General features: G+C 41.8%; 1 protein-coding gene across 1 annotated transcript in view; it reads left to right on the top strand.

The window, feature by feature from the left end:
• Positions 1–23,557, top strand: part of LOC100867214 (uncharacterized) — a 165,244-nt gene that overhangs the window by 113,134 nt on the left and 28,553 nt on the right. The window contains exons 3-4 of the mRNA XM_086902468.1: positions 8,797–9,110; positions 9,673–9,852. Coding sequence (XP_086758594.1) covers positions 8,797–9,110; positions 9,673–9,852 — 494 coding nt within the window. The remainder of the gene's footprint in view (positions 1–8,796; positions 9,111–9,672; positions 9,853–23,557) is intronic.

Here is a 23,557-nt window from a genome sequence, read left to right as displayed (position 1 = left end):
GATCCATCCGGCCGTTTGTGAGATACGTGGAGGTATTTGTCGGCCGATCGTGGAAAATGATCGTTCGTAATGAAGGTATTTTCATTATTGATGAGATGGTATTCGATCTGGAATAACGTGGAGAATATTTCGAATATTTATTCTATTAAAAATTTATCATTGAACGTTTCGATTGAGCAAGGCAGAAATAGTACGTAGTTCAATGATTTCATAGTTCTATTTCACGCGATAAATTGTGTGTATTATATCCATTTCGATGGAAAGAAGAAGGTCTGAGGTCTGAGGGTCTGATCGGTTAGTTTCTGGAAGGAAATCTCGTAATGCATCAGCGTCGATTTGTACGACAGTTTAATAATAATTATACGTATTTCAGTCTTACATGATTATTCTTAATATTATAACTTCTCTAATGGTGAACAGTACTTTATCTTTTTGCAAAACGTACGCAAGAAGCCTGATTCTCTTTCTTCTCGAAGAAATATATATATATATGATCGAGAATACCAAAGCGACAATCTCTGCGCTTCATACAGGAAGGAAGAAGAGAAAAGGTGGAAAGGAGACGGATCGTTGAATGGAATGGAAAGGGACGAGGGGGTTGGAGAGTTGTGCGACGTTCATAATTTATGCGGGTTCACGGCAAATTAGTTATTGTTCCCAATAAATCGGACGGTAACTGCATTACGGCCGCGTTTCGTTGATGCCTTCGAATGGCCGATCCCATCCCTCTTCTAGCCTGTTTGCTGATGTTTGCGGTCCACGTTAACGCGTGCACGACCGCGTTAATACTTCATTGTAACGTCACTTCGCCTATCTTCTCGCGGTTTGCCCTGTCCCTCTGCCAGCTTTCCCCCTACATATATATATATGTGTGTGTGTGTGTATGGCCGCCTCGATTATTCGAACGATACGCTCGACGAATCGCGCAATAACTCGCCCTTCCACCAAGTTTATTAAGAATTGCTCGTAAAATTAAAATAAGCAAATGGAAAACAATCATTCAGGTTTAATACGAGGATATTGAAAATTGATAAATATAAATAAGATGATATAAAATCCTAATAAATCTTCAATTGAAAGACGATGGATGAAATGAAATTTTATCAAAATTATTTGATCCAATTGATTAGATGATCCTGTTAAATGAAGAGCGTAAATACGTACGAGAAGTAAATACGTGGCGAATTGAAATTCGATCGAAGAAGTTCAGACACTTTCAGAGATCGATGTATTCAGAGACGGGTTAATATAATTGGCTTCGAGCCAGTTTTGGCAAAGATTCTGAAGATTAAAATAAAGACTCGAACTTGAATTTGTAATCGACAATTCTCTTAGAAGTTTTATACCTGTAAATCATGGGACATGGGACGAACTCAGATTATTTAACATGTACACTCGAGGTCCATTTTTGCATCTCGATTATTCATACGAGACGAAACAGCAATCCTGATAAATCAACAAACTCGGTTGACGGACAAAAATAATTAATTATCGTGACAATAAGATTCGCATTTGGCTAACTACGTTTATCCAGCGCGTTCGTTTTTCCTTGGATATCGATCGGCCGGTTCGATGCAAACTAATTGCCGTTTCCGATAAATTCATTAGTAATCCAATTATATCCGATGCGACCCTCCAGGAAATCCACCACCGTTCCTCCACCGTTCCGCTTGTGTGACGCACCGTTCGCTTACTTGTCCAATAATCACTCGTTTCCCCTGGAATCTGGCCAAGTGAATTTTCATTTCCTCCCTCTAATACGCTTCGCGACAAGGGCCAATCTCGCTCTGATTTTCACGCCTGTCCCCAGAAAATCCTTCCTCCATTTACCCGCCTATTACTCCCTCGTCGAAATTCCAAATTCTAAAACTGCAAGCTTTTTGCATCGACCGATTTCGGGATGGATTCCAGAAATCCTTCCCGACGTTATATTTATTTATTTATTATCACGTGAATTCTCTACGTTGCCAGAAATGTGAAAAACAATTGAATCGATTTCAAATCGTTGGTTGAATTTCGAGGGAAAATTCGTGGAAGAATAAAGGTGAAGGGGGAAAGTTGGTTCTCGAGGAGGAGTCGTGGCGTCAAAACAAGAAGGGGTCGGTGACCAGAGATTGCGGCCCGATGTGCACGTGAAACGACGTCATCCCTGGCTACACAACAGAAGCGAGCCGGGGAAATTGGGTTATCCACTTCTCTGGGGGAACACGTTCCAAGCTACAGCTAAGAGCGGGATACGCGCATGGAAGCGCAGTGTGCACGTGCCGCATAGGCGGCTCGCGGTTCCACCAAGTTAGCATCGACTTGTTACCAAAGTTATATTAAGTTTGATCACCCGCCGCCCAGAGATTCTCAACGGTCTCCTCACCTCGAGACCATCTTTCGTAGTTGATTCTTCCTCTAATTGTTGGGAAAAGGAGAAATTGTCGAGTAATCCAAGGATCAATTCGATCGACGAACGAACGAATCTTGATTAATCGAGAATATACGCGAATATAACGTTTCCTATAACGTAAACGTTTTCAGACGCGTTGGCTCGGATAATCGGATAATTGGATAGCCGAAATATAAGTGGAATAATCGATATTCATTCTTTTCTGAGTCGTGAATAATTCATGATTCCGCACAATGAAATCCAAAAGTGTTGTTATATCCGATTCTAACAATTTGTCGTCGATACAAATCTTTTTAAACGTTAAAACTTGTCTATTGCACAATTATCACTTCGAAATTTAATTTATCATATTTCTTTGTTCGACAGACGAGTCCATTTACTTATCGTTTGATTAAACAAATTCATATACCAAACATAATTCAATTTTCGATCGTAAAATTCTGCCAGCCATTGCGATTATTAATAAAGAGGAGAGCGTCGATGAAAATTTCATTGACTGTCGTCTAGGCAGATTTGTCGCGAATTATCGAACGACAGCGGCGCATCGAGGAATCGAGAGTTAAGTTGCTCGAAAACGACTGGAGTTGGATAAGGGTGAGTGGGTTTTCTCTGGTCGCGCGAGGCTTTCGAGGACTTTGTCGACGGGCCAACCTTGTAACGGATGTCACTCCGCCGAGTTATTCGTGAAATCTCGACGGAATTTGTCGACTCGAAGCCGGACACGTTCCACTTTTCCACAACTTTGCTCACTCGTGATCCGCGTGGCGGTTTATCGGCCGAAGTTTGGCTTTGTTCGTGAAATTAATGTAGAAAATGCAAGAATTCGAGCAGCTTTGACAAATATTCCAAACCTATAAAGTTACATGAAAATTATTTCATTTGTCAAATCATCATCGTGCAATTTCTAAATTTCTATTTTGACGAGATATTTCATATATCGGAGGCGTATTTAAAAGACGAAACATATTTTAATCTACTACGTTAAAAAGAAGGAAAATAGAATACACCTTAATAACAAACACACCTTAAAAAGATTTAAAAAAAAATCCAAAGAACTGTAATAAAATCTTAAAAGGAAACCTTAAGAATTTTCAAACGAACGAGAATATTCAAAGGGCAACACGAGGAGGGGAGAGGTATAAATTTCTTTGCGATATGCAGGTGGAATGCATAATCGTTGGAACGAGGCGATGGCGATAGCCGATTCGTTCGAAGACAAATGGTTCTGGCCTGGAAAATCTCCCCGGACGATTTGTCAGGTCGAAGTTCGTCGAGCTCTCTCCCTCTCTGTCTCTCTCTCTCTCCTTCGTTCATTCGATATGAAAACGAAAGGGCACCGACACAGCTACCAATTAAAAAAGGGCGAACGGTATTGTCGGCGAACGAGCATTGTTCGCTGGGCCAGATCGGGGATAGTGGAATTCCTGCGGGCCAAACGGTGAAAGCAGCTTTGTTCTTGCCACTCTGTGACTCCCTGCCCTGATGGATTTGGAGCGGAAAGCCCCCTCCCTCCTCGATCGAGGCCCACGTCGCGTTTCCTTTTCTGTAGGGAGTTTAATCAAATTTCTTCTTACTTACTTACTTACTTACCTACCTCTTCGAGGCGTTTCCACGTAGAAAGTGAATAATGGCGGAGGGATGGTGGGAATTTTGGAGGGGTGGTGTGGTGAAGTAAAGTGATTTAAAGTGATTCTCTTGCCTCTCGTTCGGATTTAAAAAAAAAAAAGTTTGGTAAAATGGTTTCGTGAAGATTGTTTCTCCGTCAACGGTGATCGATTTATCTCGTCTAATCATTTTCGACAATCGTTCTCTTCTTCTTCTTCTTCTTCTTCTTCTTTTTTCTCCTGACCGATGGATTGACGCAGTGGAGACTGGCCGTGCTTCCAACTTTCGTGCAAAACGTTGTGCAAAATTGTATACACAGGGATGAAGAGGGTTAAATAGAAGCTTTCGCGTAGGAGTGAAACGATTACGAATAGAAAGAGGAAAAAAGAAATTCTCCAAGAGAGAAGTTTATTAATTAATTTATAATGAACGGTAGAATTCATGCGTTGACGTGTACGATGGCTCGTTTCATAAAAATGATTCCCCCCCCTCTCCAAAGGAAAAAGGAATCGCGCATAAAAAGCAGAAACGGAATAAAACAAACCGCGTAATCGTTTTCATCGTGGATCGCAAACAATGAAGAGAGAGAGAGAGAGAGAGAGGGAGGAGAAAATAATCTGAAATTTATGAACCGTGGAATAAAATCGTGAGGGTATCTGTTTTTCTTTCTTTTTTTTTTTTTTTTCTCTCCTAGGGACGTTATAAAATTCAACGATACACGTGGAAGCGATATATACGACGATGGGATAAAAAAAACATAAATAAATAAATAAAAAAGAGGGAGAGAGAGATCATAACGCGTATCCATTCGCATCCTTGCTGGTGGCGAACGCTTAAATCGCAATCCGGCCTATCGATCGATTCATCCGTCGTGCATACGTTATCGCTGGAATAAACAAGCTGGAACGGCGATGAATATTCAAACAAGTATCGTGTATTCGACCGATATCCCGATCAAGGATGAAGGATCTAATCCAACCTCTCTTCTCTCTCTCTCCCTTACAAACCTCCATCCGAATGTCTCTCCTCACGAGTCTCCTCCTCTCTTTTAAACGATACGCACGATTCATCCTTGCTCGTGATTCGAACGGATTGTTGGACAAAGTTGGAGGGGGTATATTTAATGGATGCGTAGTTGTGGTTTGCCTATTTATCGAAATTCGAGAGTTAAATAACTTGGGCCCGATCGAGTGGTTGCAATCCAAGAATCCCTTGTTGTTGTTGTCGTTGCGAGAAGTTGGGAAGAGAAGTTGCACGCGCCATTTCCCCTTCCGCGGTTTTCCCCGATTTTGCAACTAATTAAGTCACCGTGGAAGTCGATGGGATTAGGGGAGGGAGTGCGCGTCAGAGAATCGGGGAAGGGTGGAAACAGCCCTTTGAAAGGCGAATTTCAACTAACCAGACGGAGAAACCGCAGCCAACGTGTGCGCCGTTTCGTTGTCGTGTTTGCAGTTTGTTGGCTGGAAAATTGAAAACTTTTGGGAAATTTTCGTGTGGCCGTCGCGAGGATATCTGGTAGAGATCTGAATCTCTGTGGCGAAAAAAAATGTTACGCGATTGAAAATAAAGGTATTATGATGATATAGCTCGGTGAGGTAAAATGCTCGCGAAAGAGACGAGAGGGGGGGAGATCGTGATCAAAATTGTCAAAAATCCAGGGAGAAAAGTGAGAAAAAGTAGCTCGATTAAGCGAAATTCCAAGCGAGTGAGAAAAATGTAAAAAGATAACTGTAACGAGTAAACTGTGTGTCGTAACTCATACAGACTCGTGAAAAAGTGAAAAAGAGAAAAATATGCCAATAACTAACGCTACTGCTCCCCCTCCTACTCTTCTCTCAGAGAGAGAGAGAGAGAGAGAATTTTCGTGGCGAGTGGATAGTGACAAAAAAAACCGCGGCTCTTCTCCGCCCACCGTGGAAAATGTTCGAATTCAGGAATCGGTCTGATTCCAGACCGTATTAATGCGTACAAGCACGTAAAAACGAAATTACACGGAGGCCGCTCATGAATTTTAATGGCGAGCCTGTGATCCTGAATCGCAATGCTCGACGGTGTGTACACACCGGCCATTTGAATAACGTTTATGTCGTCGATTATACGTGTGTCTACGAGCTTTAATAGGTTGGCGGGCAGCGTTTCTCAAACTGGGACGCGAAGAGATTCGCCTGCATACAACAACAAGTTTCTTGGGTTGTGGTGTGCGCGATTATGCTTTAACGCGGGATTAAATGAAATTCAACCGATACTCGAATCGAGGAGAATGTTAGAACGTACGTACGAGGGGGATAGGAAAATTGGTATTTGGATTATGCGAAAATTGTAATAACGGCATTTATCATCGCTTCCAAGTTACCCGTTGCGTGAAACCGCATTCGATAATAATTTAATTTAATTTAAAATTCGATTAAATCGTGATAACAAAAGAAGATGGAAAAAGTTCAAACTAATAATGACTCCCGATCGTCGAACGAAAGAACGGTTGAAAACACGAAACTTTGCTGCTCGAAACGCTTATTTCATTCGTCTCTATTCGATTTCCAGAGATATGATCGTGTATAAAGAAAAGATAATTTTCAATTGTTTGCTTAAACAACTCTCTTATTAAGCAAACCCTATTAAAATTACGAAAACTTTAAACCGCTATAACATCGAAGATAGTAACTTCCGGTCGATGAACGAGCGATCGTGGAACCGCGGAACATCCCCCTTTAAAATTCTTTTCGAATTATCCCGATTCGACTTCCGGTTCCCGAGATATCCTCGTGCAAAGAAAAGGGTAATTTTCAATGGTGTTTATTTATTTTTCGTTCGCGTCTTCTTGAAGGGATTTATAATACGCATTTCCAAGAAAAAATATAGATCATTGGCTCTCCATTCGTGTTTCCTAGCGTCGTAGAAACTTTCGCTCCTTACATCTCGACATCTCGATGATTGAGAATATATCGGAATAAAACAAAGTTCCAAAATTTTTCCTTTCTTCCCTTTTTCGTTTTTTCATACGAAAAATAAAAGTTTAATGTGTGTTTCAATTTGTGATGACAACGGTGCAAAGTATCATAGACGTGGATGTCACGCTCTTAGAAATCTGCGTGGCAAATCTCTGTAATTAATCGCAACATGGTCGTTCGGAAAGCGTTTCTGATAAGTCAACGAAGCATTTAACCCTTTCATAACGGAAAGCTCCCGAGGTGCCTAATGGTACTTTGAAATTTCCGGTCCTGTTTCCACGATCCTTACATCAAGATTTCGTTAATCCTCTTTGGGACTCTAAATCGTCGACGCCACGAAGTTTGCCAGGCCAGAAAGGATTGAATTACGAACGGCTGTAATCGGAAGTTTCTCCAGGGGAGGAGAGGAGGGGACGAAAAATTATATTCCGGCTCTGAATCTTGGCACGGGTTTTAACGATATCCCATTGACTGAACAACGCGGTGTTTCGTCGTCAAGTCGATCTGCTTGCGTCTCTACGGTGAGACGAAGTTGAAATGGCGTTAATCCTTTCAGAGTTCAAGAAGAGGTTCTTCGCGCACGATCCTTTCGTCGTTAGTTAACCGAATCGAAACGGTGCGTAAGTTTCTCGCGGAGACGAGGACCGATCGAAACGTAAGCTTTTCAAAAATTTATATATCGCGCGATGATTGCGAGGTGTGCACGATTCTGGGCGAAAGAGGTGGAGAAGAGGCGAGCTTAATCTATCATCGTGCCGTATCGGTGGACGTGAAAACACCGAGCAGACAAACGACGTTCTTCCCCGCGCTTTATTTCCGCCACGTTACGCGGGACATTTGTTCGGAACGTCTCGAATATTGATCAACCGTCCCATTTCTCTTCTCCGCAATCTCCTCTCGAAAGTTTGGAAAATTAAAAAAAAAAGAAATAATCTATAAAGATCGTGGAATTAATTCCAATGCTTCGAAGATCCATTGAAAAAAAAAAAAAAGATATTCGACTTTTCCACAAACGGGGAGACGTTTTCGAAATCCTATCGTCACCCCTGTTGTCGATAAAACAACTGCGAGCTCACGGAGCCCGAGATGAGAAACGTCTTCCTGTTTTTCGCGCACGAGTTCAGCAAAAGAAGCTGTACGTGCCTCGCGTGTCGAGCACAGTTTTTATATTTTATTACGATATCCTCGTTATTTCGTCGAGTGGACGAAATTTTTATCCACAATTTATCGAGAAAATAAACGATCGCAACGACGACTTTGAGAGAGATCGGTTCTCGATTCGAACGAACGCTTCTCTCAGATATATCTTTCCCTCCTTTCGAAAGTAAAGATAGAAAGTCGAAACGGATGTCCCCTCTGAACGAATATGGGAGGTCGTTGTTCATTGGCCATAAATTCATCGTCCCGAGTAAATTTGACCATTTCGTCAGGGGTTCGCGTTAACGATCCCTATAACCGTTTTGTCTCGATATCTGTGCTCTGCCCAGACCAGATCCACGTTCCATAAAAAAAAAAAAAAAGGAAGAAGCGACCTGTTCAAGATCTGCGCGTTTGATTTATATTTAACTTAACACACATTTCCCCTCCGGGAATCTCGTTTATTAATTAATCGTCGAGGATGCATCCTTCATAAAAACAAAAATTGTTATTTCGAAAAATAAATTCATTTGCTTCAAACCCTATTTGTTCTTCAATAAATAACTCGTACAACCAATTTAGATCGTGTAAACGAGATTCCCACTGCGATTATCGTAAAACCTTTTTCGAGGGTGCGCGAAATATAATATACGCTTTGTAAAACGAATGTTCCAATCTTTTTTTTTTTTCTCTCTCTCTCCCGTTTCGCAGGTCGAACGCACGACTCCGCCTACACTTTGTACAGGCTGGGAGAACGGTTGTCGAGCGGGGTGAGATTGTACGTGGAGACCGGAAGAACGGACGGGATGGACGCGGACGGGGACTCGCCCAGCACCCTCCACTCGTTCACGGGCCCCCCCGTGCCCCAGGGGGAGGGGACGAGCGTGGCGCGGGCCTTCCTCGACGGCAATCACACCCTGATAAGCATCATGGCCCGCATCAACCCCAGCCCAGATTGGTTCGTCGGGCTCGACTCCTTCCAACTGTGCGTGGAGGGTAACTGGGTCGATACCGTGACCGTCGAGGTAATTATCCATCCAGTGGGGGGAAGAGAGGGGAGGGATCATTGATTTCGATATCAGAAATCCTGAAATCGCGTCGGATCGCTTCGACGATTTCAATTTCGGGGGGGGAGGGGGGGGGAGGGCTTTCGGTAACCGCGAACGCTCGAAATTAGGCCGAGCCGTATGGAAAATTAGATCGAATCGATGAAGAGGGGGGGTAGATTTCCCATTTGGAGCGCGCGACGAACAAAAAGCTCTATAGAGAAAAGGAAATCTTTTTTTTCCCTCTCTCTCTCTCTCTCTCTCTTTTCTTTCTTCGCTATTTGGATACACGAGGGTGTATTGGCGATCCTTGGCTCGTTGAAGCGAAGTTTGATCTGGAAAAAAGGGTTTGAAGAGAGGAAAAAAAATTGCGTCGAAAGAGAGAGATGTGTGTGTGTATAGTATATATATATATATATATATATATATAGGTCGTGTTCGTTGAGATGGAAAAAAAGCGCGTGGTTTCTATGCCATCTCATTAAAATCCGGCTATTGAAAGAGTCGAGGGGGGGGATCCATGGTTCGTCTCTTTTCTCAGCTGGATCCGCTGGACGGTGGAACCGATAACGGGTTCACATTCACCGCTGCCAACTGGCCGACCCAACCCCAAGGAATCGCCTACAGGATCACGTCACGGTATCCGGCGCATCCCGCGGGAAGCTTTTATTATCCGAATCTACCTCGTCTCCCGCCCATAGCCACCCTCACCTTCACCAAGGTAAGTTGGACCATTTTTTCTTTCTTTCTTTCTCTTTGTATCCGATGGATCGTTCTTTCGCATCCATCCATTTGTTTCATCCCCGATACTTTTACATGTTGAGTTTTTTTGATTTTTCAACAACCAGTGGAATTAAACAGTGGATCGTTTCAGTCCTGTCCCTATTTAGGTATCGTGTATATATATATATATATATATATAGGTATTTTCATTTTATGGCTGTCAAAATTTATTTTTCCTTCTTTGAAAAACTTTCTTTGATGATTATGATATTATCGAATTAAATTACTCGGGATGCGCAATTTTATAGAGGTTATTCGAAATAGAATCTCAGTTTATTTAATCAATATATTAACGATAATTGACAATCGTTCCCTTAAGTTCTTTAGAATTGATTAATGGTAAAATTTTTATTCCATTTAAAACGATTTTGAACGATATTATTGAATCAATCAGTAAACTGGAGAGATCCGGTCTTGATAAAAAAAGGAAGCTTAAAATATAGAATCCATGGTGTACAATGAATACGTTGTATCGATAATTTTTAGCATCGAGTATTTTCAGTATTTAATAAGATATATCCATTTTTGACAATTTCACCAGCTCTCACAAAATCCATATCCATTAATTAAGATTATCATCCGATCAAACATTCATATCCATTAAAATTCATCCAATTAAAATTATTATCCATTTTTGCCAACTCTCCAGCTTAAGCGTTCACAAAAATAACATCCATATCCATTAATTAAAATTATTATCCATTTCTGCTAATTCCGCCAACTCTCCAATTAAACATTCGTATCCATTAATTAAAATTATTATTACTATACATTTTTGCCAACTCTTCAGCTTAAACATTCACAAAAAATACCATCCACACTTCTGCTAATTCCACCAACTCTTCAATCAAACATTCATATCCATTAATTAAAATTATTATCAATCATTTCTGCCAACTCTTCAGCTTAAACTCTTCACAAAAATAAATATCATCCATGCGTCAAATTATTATCCATTTTGATGACCATTCCACTTCGATTCTCTATTAAACAATTATTTCGCAAAAAAAGTAATAATATCCGCAATATAAACGAAGAATTAACTATTCCATGAATATGAATACGATAAATATATAAGTATATATAAAACACAGGATCCGAAACAAGGATCCACAAGGATTGGCGTTTTCCCCAATTTCACCGCTTTAATATTCGAGGGGAGGCATTAAAGCGGCGCGAGGAGAAAACAAACGCGCGAGCAAGTATGGCCACTTTGTTAGGCTGATATCGTCGCATTACGGGGGGAGAGGGAGGGGCGCCAACTTAATTGGCATAAATGATAACGGAGAGGGGGGGGGGCTTTCCGAACGTATCGCGGTTGATCCCCTGCCCCAAACCACGATCGCTCTATTTATGCCGCGAGCTCTTAGGATATTAATATTCAAAACGTGATATACACGCGTACTCGTGCGAACTGGGTCACCGGGAGGACTAAACCGCGCGAACATTAGGGAAAATTTCCAATTATATCCGTGTTGCACGCGCGTTTCTTCCAACCTTCGTCTGGATACACGTAACGATAACGAAATTGTTCAACGATCCAATCGTGCACGCGATACCGTGTTTCTCCTTTGTGAGATCATGATGCATATATCGATACCGCCTCGTTTCTTTCCCTTGTATTCTGCGCAAAATCAACAAACATAACAACGTAACAACAAACTTGAAAAGAAAACAAGTCTAGGCGAACGAATTGCGATCCGTCAAAGCAAAAAAGGAAAAGTAAAAACTCAAAGAAGTTAAGTTACTTCGAAAGTAAGTGAGTTGTAATTTCTATAAGACAATGCTAATTCTTTTTTTTTTTCTTTTAGAATATTAAAAAGATTAAATTAAAAAGTTGAAATGGATCCTTAAAGTTGCGAAAGTACCGTTGTAATTATTATAATAGACACGAGTATCGAGATTATATATGCAAATTCTTTTCCCTCTAAAAAGTTGAAAGTGGATCCTTAAAGTTTCAACATTTTTTTTTTCTTCTTTTTTTATTAATTACAGCGAAACTTTAGAAACATGGTGAAATTTCAATGATCTACCGCTCTCTCGTTATAAAAATATTCCCATGGAGAAAATTTTATTCGAAAAGAAACACGAGACTTACCTTGGAAGGAGAAATTTTTCGATCCGGAAACGAATTATTCCCTTGCACAAATGAAAAGAAGAAAAAAAAGAGGAACCTCGTTCGAATACTCTCTCACATCTCTCGCTATATCCACTCGCGCAAAATATCAGGGATACATCTCGAACGAGATCCGTTTCGCTCGATACCTCCCTCCCTCTTCCGATTCTCCGAGTAATTTAGAATTTCACCATCTCCTTCTTCGATCGATCCACGGATTTTCTTCGCAAACGAATGCGCGAAATCCTTGTGTCCGAGGACACAAACATTATCGATTCGAGCGTGATGTCGAGTCGCGATACCATTGAACATTGCGCCATCGTGTTCCAATTTCGAGCTTAATGGAGTACCTAAGATGCTCGTACCTCGTAATGGAACCGTTTCACCGGTCGTTCCATTTTTTTTCTTTCTTTTTTCCCTCTCTCCATTTTTATTTTATTTTTTTCTTTTCTCTTTTCTTTTTTTTTCCTTCTCCCTTCGATCGCGCGACACGAGTACGCGTTAACCGTAATGGCGGCCGCGAATTGCAGGGAGAAAGAGCGGTGAATTAACGTTCCACGGTTCGACGAGCTCGCGCGCGGAACTCGATAAACGAAATGATTCTCTTTCCCACTCTCTCTCTCTCTCTCTCTCTGTCTGTCTACCTTTCGGTTGGAGCGAAAAGACTCGGTGGAAAAGCTTAATCAGCTGTAAATTACAGTCTGTTCCCGGTGACATCGTTGGCCCACAAACATCGCGACACGTCGGTGTGAAAAAGTGTCCGGTCGATTTTTGTGAAAAATGATACGAGCCGTTCGTGACGTTCGCTGAATTTACGGTGCTTGGTTAAAACCACGTACGTATGAAAAAAGAAAAAAAAAAAAAAGAAGGGGAAATGTAGACTGGAATAGATCGTATTAGCTGGATGGATGAGTTATGCGCTGTGGAGAATTTGATTTATCGCCCAGGCGTATTTTCTAATGAATATCAACGTGTCGAACGAGTGGCAATAGGCTCGATACCGAAAGGAATGATCCTTTCAAATTGACAGGCGATGCTTTATTAATTATTATTCGATACAGATTTTTACAGTACGATCTTCCATTTCGATTTAATCCTTCGCGTCAGGTATTCAGGAAGAAGTGCATTTTGTCGATAATTAATTCGACTTACTTGCTACACGTATTTACATCGCGTTTCTGAAAATTTCTCAAAATTCTCGAAAACGCTTCTCTCTCAACAATATTCCCTCCGCGCGAACACGTGTCTCGTTCGACGAAACGAAATCCGTTCGGAATAGTTGCAGCAGCTGACGAAGCATCATGGAGTCGGATTACGTAAACGCGGCTGGAAGGGAATGGGAGTGGAAAAATGGCGGGAGGCGGACAACGAGAGGATTAGCGTGGGAAGTTTGATAATTATACGGTAAGCGGGTCAGGCTTTGCGAAGGAAGAGGAATCGCTCGAACGATGGAGAAGAGGAGGACTGTGTGGCGAGAGCGACTTGTCACTGGACGAGACGGAGGGAGGGGGTCCGACGGAGGGGCCAAAAAGTAAGTTGGAGGAAAAGCAGGGAAGAGCAAGACATAATTAGCAAGTTTAAACACGAGTCGCTGTCTCTCGAATCTCGTTACCGCCCCTGTCTTCGTTAGAGCATCGTCGTGGTTCTGAGACGGTAATCGGCTCCTGTTTCGAGACTCGAGCACACGACTCCGGAAAAAGAAACTTGTTCCGGAAGAGGAAATCGAAATTCGATTAAATATTTTGCCGATTTGGTAGATGTAGATAGAAATTTTGACTACACTGTTTTATATGTTTACGAATTCTATTTTATCGTGATTTACCACGATTACTATGTTACTCTTTATCGGCGATTACGCGAGGAATACGATGATCGAAGCCCGACGAGGGTACAATTCGCACTCTTATCCGGCTTTATTATATCCATCGTCGAGGGAATTGTTGGGAGATTGGGGTGGAAAATAAGATTCTCCGCGTGGAGTGGGCGTAGATATTTTCACGCGGGGCACACGCTTTCACCGGCATTCACCCTTCGGAATCTAATATACATGCTTATTTACGTATCTAACGCCGTTCCAAGGAGTAGGAAATAATAATGAGCCCTTTCATGCCCTTCGAGAATGGGGGTCCAAAACTCTCGAGAGTTTTTCGACGCGTCGCTGTTTACTTCACACCTGCGTGCCTCGAATGCCTTCGTGTGTGTGCATCGATATTACACACACGTGCACGCGTGCATTATCGCTCAAAAGTAGTTTGGAAACAACTACTTCCGCGCGAGAAATGAATATATTTGTGAAAAGTATTTGCTCGCAATTTCCGTTCTCACGTTGGCGAGTGTTTTAGACGAGGAGAAAAATTAATTCGATTTTATTTCATCGTTCTACGATCTGCAATTCGTAGGGATATCTTGTAGAGACAATGAACAAAATATAAAAGTATCGATTGAGATTTATTTAACTTGCGAGCAATCGCAAGTTTGCACGAAGCAAAAGACAAATGGACGATTCTGTCTGGCTAACGTGCTAAATTGAGACTGCTCTACAATTTATTTACTCGAGTTTCGAAGATTTTCGCAGATCAACTTTTACTTCTAGAATCGATCCAACGAAATAAATAAAAAACTTTCGATATTTTCGCTTAAACTTCCTCGAACCGGCTTCGAACTTTCGAATACGCGTGTGTGCACGCGCTTTTCCCTCTTTTTCCCGAAATCGAATCTCCACGGGCTTCGTGGAACACTTTGCCGGAACAAAAGAGGTCTTTGGGTATCGGGGATGAAAATATTTTTTATTTTCCGCTCCGTGCATCCTTTTGCCACGGGATGGATCGAAAGTTCGCGATGCTCCAGGGATTCTCCGGCCGGACTCTCGGCATCGCTTAGGGCGGAGCATCGTGCGAGCGAAGGGTTTTTGGTAAAATGCCAAAGTTGGAGGGATGAGTCGCTGGAAATGTCGAAGGGGGGCGGTGGACGGATGTGGATTGATAGTCGAGAGAGATGCGAAAGATCGATGCACGAGTTATCTTCGTGGAACAGACTCGGAATAAACAGGTTCGACGATAAACAACCAGATTGAGATTCGAGGGGTGGATGGCCTCTCGCATTCGTCTTGGAAACAATGTCGCTTATCTTGACACCGTCGCGTTGACACGAGGGGAGGGGGGAGGGAAGGATGGTTGGATTGGTCATAGGGGTCGCAAACGATCATCCCAATTGCCCCCCAGGCTTAATCCGAATAATCCACCCTCGTATATATTTCCTCTATCCCCCCGAGAATCGTAACGGAGCTTACGATTCGCGGAGTTGTAAAATTTTGCAGTTGCCGTTCGCTCTCGCGGCCGATCGATCCGATTAAATAATCCACTTTCTTGCATATTTGCATATATATATAGTTTTGTTCCACGTTCTAGTGATTAGAGATTGCTTTTTAAAAGCAATCCTGAAAAAAAGTCGAATACGAAATCATTTGTCACCTGTGTAATAGATAAAAAAGTCTTGCATTCTTGTCAAATTCGACGATCTCAAAGGAATAATTCGAAATATGAGAGACAGATGGCGCAACGTTGATCGTGGCCGCCTCCATAACAAATAAAAAAGCCTTGCATTCTCGTTCAATTCAAGTAAATTCGACGATCTCGATAATTCTAAGATTCGAAATATGAGATGGCGCAACGTTGATCGTGGCTAATCATTGGCCATCTCCATAATAAATAAGAAAGTTTTGTATTCTCGACCAATTCGAGTCAAATTCGACGATCTCAAAGGAATAATTCGAAATATGAGAGACAGATGGCGCAACGTTGATCGTGGCTAATCATTGGCCATCTCCATAATAAATAAGAAAGTTTTGTATTCTCGACCAATTCGAGTCAAATTCGACGATCTCAAAGGAATAATTCGAAATATGAGAGGCAGATGGCGCAACGTTGATCGTGGCCGATCTGTTCTGTTCAAGGAGTTGGTTCGCACCTCGCGAGACTCGTTAACGATGGTAAGCTGTGAATTAGTATGGTGGGTCGTAGATAAAGGAGGGAGAGCTAGTTGGCAAAGCGGCACACCTACCGGATTATCCCAACTTGGGTGAAAGGGCTTGGTTAACCGTGACATGGACGCGTATACGGGCATATTTCGACGTTCGCGCGTACTTTACGTAATTACCAACTATTCATCGCCGGTCGATTATCTCTGTCCTCGATTACACCCGCCCTCTTCCACAATTTGTCCATTCTCTCGTGGTGAGAAGACTCGCGAGGCGAGATCGGGTTGCGAATTAATTCCAATCGATTCTCGTCAATACTTGTTAATTACGAATGCATATCTGGAGAAAGTTTCGAACGTGTAAGTTAATACTTGAGATTTCTATCTTCGGTTTGAATATCTTGGACCACGATTGTGCAGATTAATCTTTATTCGATACTGATTCACGAAAGAAAGCAAAGTTTACAACAATAATTAATTTCATAGAAATCAATTTTCAGACTTTGTCGATCATCCATTTCGACACAACACATTCCACTCGAAATTAAATGCACTTCGATAACAAAAAAAAAAAGAAAGAAAGAAAACGTGTTAATTTCACGAACGACTGCTATAATTCCCAAGCGAGAATAATAATTTATCTCGATCGAGAGCAACACGGTTCATCTTTCAAGGGTAAGGATCGATCGAGGGGAAAATATAGATGGAGGTGGAGAAAAAAAATTGGTGGAAAGAGGAAGAGAGAGAGAGAGAGTCAGTCGCCTCGCGATGAAATCTCAATTCCAAGGGAGGCGGCGCTCGCTCGAAGATGGAGCACGCAAGAAGCCGAAAGAGGGTTGCAGTGACAGAGGAGCGCGAACTCGCTTCCGTTCGCCGCCACTATTTCAAACTCCGGCGGAAAACGTAAGAATTTATAACTGGTGACACGTTATGGGCTTCCCCCCTCTCCTCCCACCGCCGAGCGAACGAGCACGGCCAAAGATTTATTTCTCGCGGCCGCTTTTTCACGCGCCTCCCGAAAAAGCTTTCTCGACCAGTGGGAAAGCTTGGTGGCGGCGCGACTTTCTTTGGCCGCCAGGTGGTGAGAACCGAGAAATGGTATTTCACGCCGTAGACAAACGCGAAATATCCTCGCGCGAGGATATTTCTTCTTTCTTCTATTTTCGATGGAACGAAACTTCGAAAAGATTCGCGGAAGGTAATAATTTATATTGTCGAGATATATTACGTTGATGATAAGCAAGGAAGATTACGAGAGGTATGAACTTTGATAATAGACGTATACACGCGGTGAATGGCATATAATTGAACAGGAAAAATAATAAGTAATGAACAGAAATTTTGATGATATGAAATCGTGAGTAAAGATTCGCTTTCTTGAGGAAAAATAGTAATAAGAATTTTGATAATAACGATACGGAGTCCATTAAATTATTAACTGGATATAGATAATAATAATTGACGAAATTTGTTTCTTGAAATGATAATAATAAAAGAAAGAAAGAAAGGATTCGTAGCTCTAAAGCACAATGTTGCACAATGTTGAAATTCAAGTACGCGATCGATTGAACGAAGATTTGAAAGATAAAAGATAAAGAAAATTGGAAGGGACGATACAAGTAGAATCAGGCAGAGACAAAGGGGATGATTAATTAAGGACGACAAATATTTCAGGAGTGCGCGCAATCGTTTTCGAAACGGATCAAAGGATCCGTTCGGTTAAAAATTTGAGAGTCCGCCTCGCTTTTACAATGCTCCCTCTTCTTAAATAAAATCTGTGGGGGGAGAAGAGAGCGAAAGAGTTTGCGGTTTTATCACTCGAGAGTAATCTCGAGTGTCGTAATTTGACTTATTATATCTCGTGTCGTCCCTCCTCGAAGAATCGTTTCGACCTAACCAGTTCCCCGTTGAACAGCTTCCTTTTTTATTCGTCGTTTAAATGAAATTTCGACCGTTGAAATATTTATGAAAACTCGGGACAGACTTTGAAGAGTTGTTATATATCGTTAAGACGCAAAAATTTCGCAGAAAATTGCTCTCTGTTAATCACGAATTCTTTCAGTTTTGTTCTAATATAACGAAGGTTATTTAAGTCGTGGATCAACTTCATGTGATATAATTGTATTATTTATCTTTACTTTTTCGAAGAGAACGATTCGAGTAACGAAGAAAAAATTTGGATAGTATTTGGTGAAATTTGATGCTCGGATCGGGATAGGAAAGTGGATACGTTTTTATCGTTCAGTCGCATTGCTCCCAACGACGGAACAAACTGTTAAAACTTTTGCCTCGTTTCATAAACACTATTCTATTCTTCCTTGTTTTCCTTTTTTGCGCCATATCGATTAATCCGATCATACAGCGTATAACTCGAAAAATACAACAACGAAATGTCTGATCCGTTTGTTTTTTCAAACCACGACCAGCGACACGCAAATTTTTTCCTCGTTTCATTAATCCTCAAGCTTGGAATCTCTTGTTCGCAAACGAAACACGAATCCTTCTATTATTCTACCACTTGAAAATTAACTTTCTATTCAATTCTTTTTTTTGTAATCCATCGAATTCGAAGTTTCTTATATTAAATCTTTCTTAACAGGCAAACGAGGATTAAAAACTACTCCAAAATTCATGTTGATTGAGCAGATTGTAGATATCATCGAGACGAAAGTCAAGAGCGGATCTTTCCCCCCCTCCTCAATGAACCTAATATCTCGGATCGAGTTTTTAAAATCCGACTCGATCCAGGATAATCCTCGGCACGATTCGTGGAAAATTTCTGCGGTGGCAAAAATTTGTCGCGAACGACCCGATTTTCCCCTTTCCGTACGTATCGATTCTCCTAGCGCGTGGTCAATTTCATTTGTCAGTTGATCGAGATCGACGATTCACGTCAGCTCGACGAATACCCCTAGAAATTAACAAGGTCTCGTCGTAACCGCTCTCGTATCGTAATTATAATGAGGCCGAAGAGCACTCCGCCCCGAACCGATCACGAGTACACTCGAGCCTGTTCCGAAATAATAATAGCCTCGTATTATGCGCGACAATGATCGACTTTTCTTGTTGTTGTTCGATCGAGTACGAATCTTTTACAGCTTCCTCCTCGACTCTAGCTCTAATATCATCGATGAAATTTTATATATCAAGTTATTTTAACAGCGAGTGAGAAATCAACAAGTTTCACGAATCGAGCAATTTTATTCGAAATTGTACTTGTTGATATTTTACGCGTTGTCTCTATAATTCTATCAACTAAAATGAAAAAATTGTATGGACGGAATAAATATATCAATGATGGGATAATCCCTATCTCATGAGCTTCCATCGTAAGATCAAATTTTACAGTGATCGATCTCCCAAAAAAAAAATAAGACACTAAAATTCAAAGCATTTAATCAACCGTCGATCTCGTCCATCGCCAATCTCCTTCCCTCGCCCCGGAAACAAAATTTAGCCATTTTTCCACCCCGCTCGATGTCACGGCTTATCCATTGACCGTATCATCGCCCCTCTGTCCTCCCTTCCTATCCTCCGCGTCGGTTTGCCACGCTTGTCCGATGATCGACGGATTAACTAGCGGTGGCCGGTGGTGATGCAAGCGACGCGGTTGGCCACCGCTATACCCCGTCCCATACGCGACACCCCCCCACATATGTATAGAACCAGTCGTGTACGTATATCTCCTCACGATAGTTATAATAAAATAATCATCCAAGTCCTACCTTTTCGATCGAATCGTTCCATTATTCTTCTTTAAGGTGATGATGCAGGCGACTCGACTTTGATATAAAACCAGTCGTACAATATATCCCTTCCTCACGATAATAAAATAATCATCCAAGTCCTACCTTTTCGATCGAATCATTCCATTATTCTTCTTTAAGGTGATGATGCAGGCGACTCGACTTTGATATAAAACCAGTCCTACAATATATCCCTTCCTCACGATAATAAAATAATCATCCAAGTCCTACCTTTTCGATCGAATCATTCCATTATTCTTTTTAAGGTGATGATGCAGGCGACTCACATTGATATAAAACCAGTCACATATATCCCTTCCTCGATAATAAAATAATCATCCAAGTCCTACCTTTTCGATCGAATCATTCCATTATTCTTCTTTAAGGTGATGATGCAAGCGACTCGACTTTGATATAAAACCAGTCGTACAATATATCCCTTCCTCACGATAATAAAATAATCATCCAAGTCCTACCTTTTCGATCGAATCATTCCATTATTGTCCTTTAAGGTGATGATGCAGGCGACTTTGACATCCCCGATATATAAAACCAGTCGTACAGTATATCCCTTCCTCACGATAATTATAATAAAATAATCATCCTATCGAAAGATTTTTCGTTTCGAATCGTTCGTAACCATTATTCTTCTTTAAGGTTTATTCTTTGACCCTTTCGCTAAGAACGACTTCTCGTGCCAAAACGGTGCTCGAGAAAGATTGGTTCGTTGCAATCCGAGTTGCCTTCACGGTATTCATTATTTCCAGAGAAAGATGACTCCAATCGCTCGTATACAATACGCGGTATCTTGTGCAGACCGCGCTATAGTCGCTCGAGTAGTAGCGAAAGGATTAAGGTACATCCCTTCACGGATATTAAAATAATCCAAGTCCTATCGTTTTCGTTCGAATCATTCGTAACCGTTATTCTTCTTTAAGGTTTATGTCACTTTGGTGGGAGGAGACTTGGCGAAAGATTTTGAAGGAGGGGGCGAAAGAGGAAGGGGAAGGATCGGTGAAAATTTCATCGGGCAATCCGGAACGTTGATTAAATCACTCGATCGACTTTCCATCCATGGAAAGTCTCTCTCCAAGCTATTTCTCCTCCTCCTTGCAGAAAGGAGCGTTCGGTTTTTCGTCGTCGATGGAAAAAGTATCGGGAGTACGTTGCGAGAAGGAGGGGGAGGGGGGAGGGGGGAGGGGGGTCGAAGGGTGGCACGGAATCGAGTTACGCCTTATGAACGGAGGTATCAATAACGATGGATAATCGAATTCCATCGGCTCGTGCCTTTTTTTTTTTTTTTTTCGAGTTTTAAACAGGAGAATCGATCAAAGCGATTTATTAAAACTACGACTTGTCGTGTCTCGTTGTTGCATCCTCAAACGTACGAGTGTAAAATTCTAAGAATTCGTATCGTACCTCGATTGATTAATATTCGTAAAATATTCCTCGATCGTTCTTCCCCCGCGCCGATAATTTATATACCGTAAAGGTGGAACGCTCGTCGAGGATCCTGAGAATCTCTCTCTCGATCAATCTTCCTCGAAAACAACCTTTCCAACCGGTATCCAAAATTCTCGCACTGGCTAGCCACTTGGTTCTTCTGGATTCGTTTCTCAATCGCGTCCGACAATCCATCACGAACGATCGTTTCTTCGCTCCTCGCATCGATAATTTACCACAAAGATTCGCACGCTTCTCCTCGATTCGGACACTTGGTCGACTACTTCAAAATTTCCTGAAGAATTCTCTCGATTCTCCTTCTTTTTCCATCGCTACTCGAAATAGTAGCGTTCTTACATCCACTTCTCGATAATGATAATTCGTGATAATAATTCGTCTTAAATATCCGTTTACATTAATTTCTTTGTTACGAGGAAACATATCGATTCTTTCGTATATACTCCGTAAAACACCGAAGATATAAGCGGAGAGATAAAGTAGAACGGGTTGGAAAAGAAGGGGTAGTGTTCTAATTACGAGATGAGCGGAAAAGTTTCGGTGTTAAAATCAAGTTGGCGGTTTACGAGGCGGCCGCTGTGAAAACTATTCGACGTGTAACGGTTAATAAAGACGGGCGTCCGAGGTGGAAAGAAAGCGATGGAGTTCACCGAGTATCGATTCGTCACTGTGCGTGTGACGATGGAACCACGTGGAGCGGAGCGTTCAACAACGCAGGGAGGGGCGTGACTTTGGTGTAAATATTTAGAGAGACGTTTAGACCGTGTTGAATGTTTTCGCACTGTGTTATTCGCGTATTAGGAATCGCGTCTTAAACCGTTTCGTTTCGTTCGCTCGTTTACAATGATAATCTCGAGACAAAATACACTCGAAACGCTTCGATATCCTCGGTATAACGTTGATTTCATTTCGCCTAATATATATTTCTTATATTACGTTTTGAATGGAGGGGTGAGAACCCACATCAATTTCTAAATACGAACTTTTCTCAAATTAATTTCCTTCCTAAAACTTTTGCTCACGTGACATAGTAATATCGAGACTCGAAATAGTTTGTCTGTAAACGATACGCCATCAAAGATTCTCCTTTCGATTCAATCCCGTATCGGATAAACAATAATACAAAATGGATCCATCGTTTCAACAAACAACGTGTATATCGTATATATATAACAACGATAACACCGACTTATCTTAATAAAATCCACGCGAAGGTAATCCAGAAAAGGGGGTGAAAGATCGCAGGCCTCATTAACACGAACCGTATTAACTCGGCCACTAAATCTCTCTCCCTCTCCCTCACCCTCCGGTATTATCCTCGCAAAAAAGGATCGACTTAATGCACAACCCTGTTGCGGTATCCCCTATCTCCTCTCCCTCACTGGTATATAATTGCACCTCGCGAAGAGAGAGAGAGAGAACCTTCACCCCAAAATAGGGATTTCGCCACACACAATCGCAATCTGTAAATTCCCTGCGGACCCTCCCTGCAGAGGGAGGAGGGAGGGAGACAGAGAGGAGGGTATAGAAAGGGTATATTTCTCGATTCGAGGGAAAATTCGAGGGACGACACGTTCGATCGTATCGTATCGGTCGCAATTTGTCACGATTCCCTGGTCGTCGATCGTATTTAGCCACCGATGACCCGCCACTCCCCCTCCCCTCTCCGTTGGAATTTCTAGCGCGGAAGTAAACGGCGCGAAATTACGGGGAATTATTAAATTACAGCGACGACTGCCGCGGTAATTATCGGCCCGGGATTATAGATTTTACGCCGGATAATGTCGGCGCGTGTACTCGCGGCTGTCCAATCTCCTCCTCCTCCTCCTGCTCTCGCCTCTTTATCCAGAGCGAAAAAGCGCGATATCGATCGAGGGGGAGAGCAGAGCCTCGTTACGCGGTGCAAAAATAGGAAAAAGGAATACTCTTGTTCTTTTTCGTTGTTTCGAAGGCGATACACGCGAGGCGACTGGGATCGAGCGGTTGATTCCTGTTGGCGCGAGAAGGGGGAGGAGGAGGAGGAGAAGGTGACGTTCTTTATTAACGTCACGGTGTAAGGAACGGTATCGCGTGCGGGGAAGTTTGCGTTCGAATCGGATGAATTGGTGCTGGCCTGTGCACCGATTAATTGTTAAACACGTTTGAATTATTTTTTCTTTTTTTTTTTTTATATAGATATAGGGATGATGTGTGAACAGGGAATTCGAGATGAAATCATTTTTGGTGAGAAGACCGGTGATGAAATAATTTGTGAATTGTATTCGATTCATCGAATAATTGGAATTTTTGGAGTAATTGGTGTAATAAGATAAATTGATATAATCATATATCAGTTCGTTTTTTTG

This window comes from Apis florea, unplaced genomic scaffold, assembly GCF_048593485.1.
Source record: "Apis florea isolate Af1SG1 unplaced genomic scaffold, ASM4859348v1 contig_2272_pilon, whole genome shotgun sequence".
NCBI lineage: Eukaryota > Metazoa > Arthropoda > Insecta > Hymenoptera > Apidae > Apis > Apis florea.
Note: the sequence above shows the minus strand (reverse complement) of the source record. Positions and strands in the feature narration are given on the sequence as shown.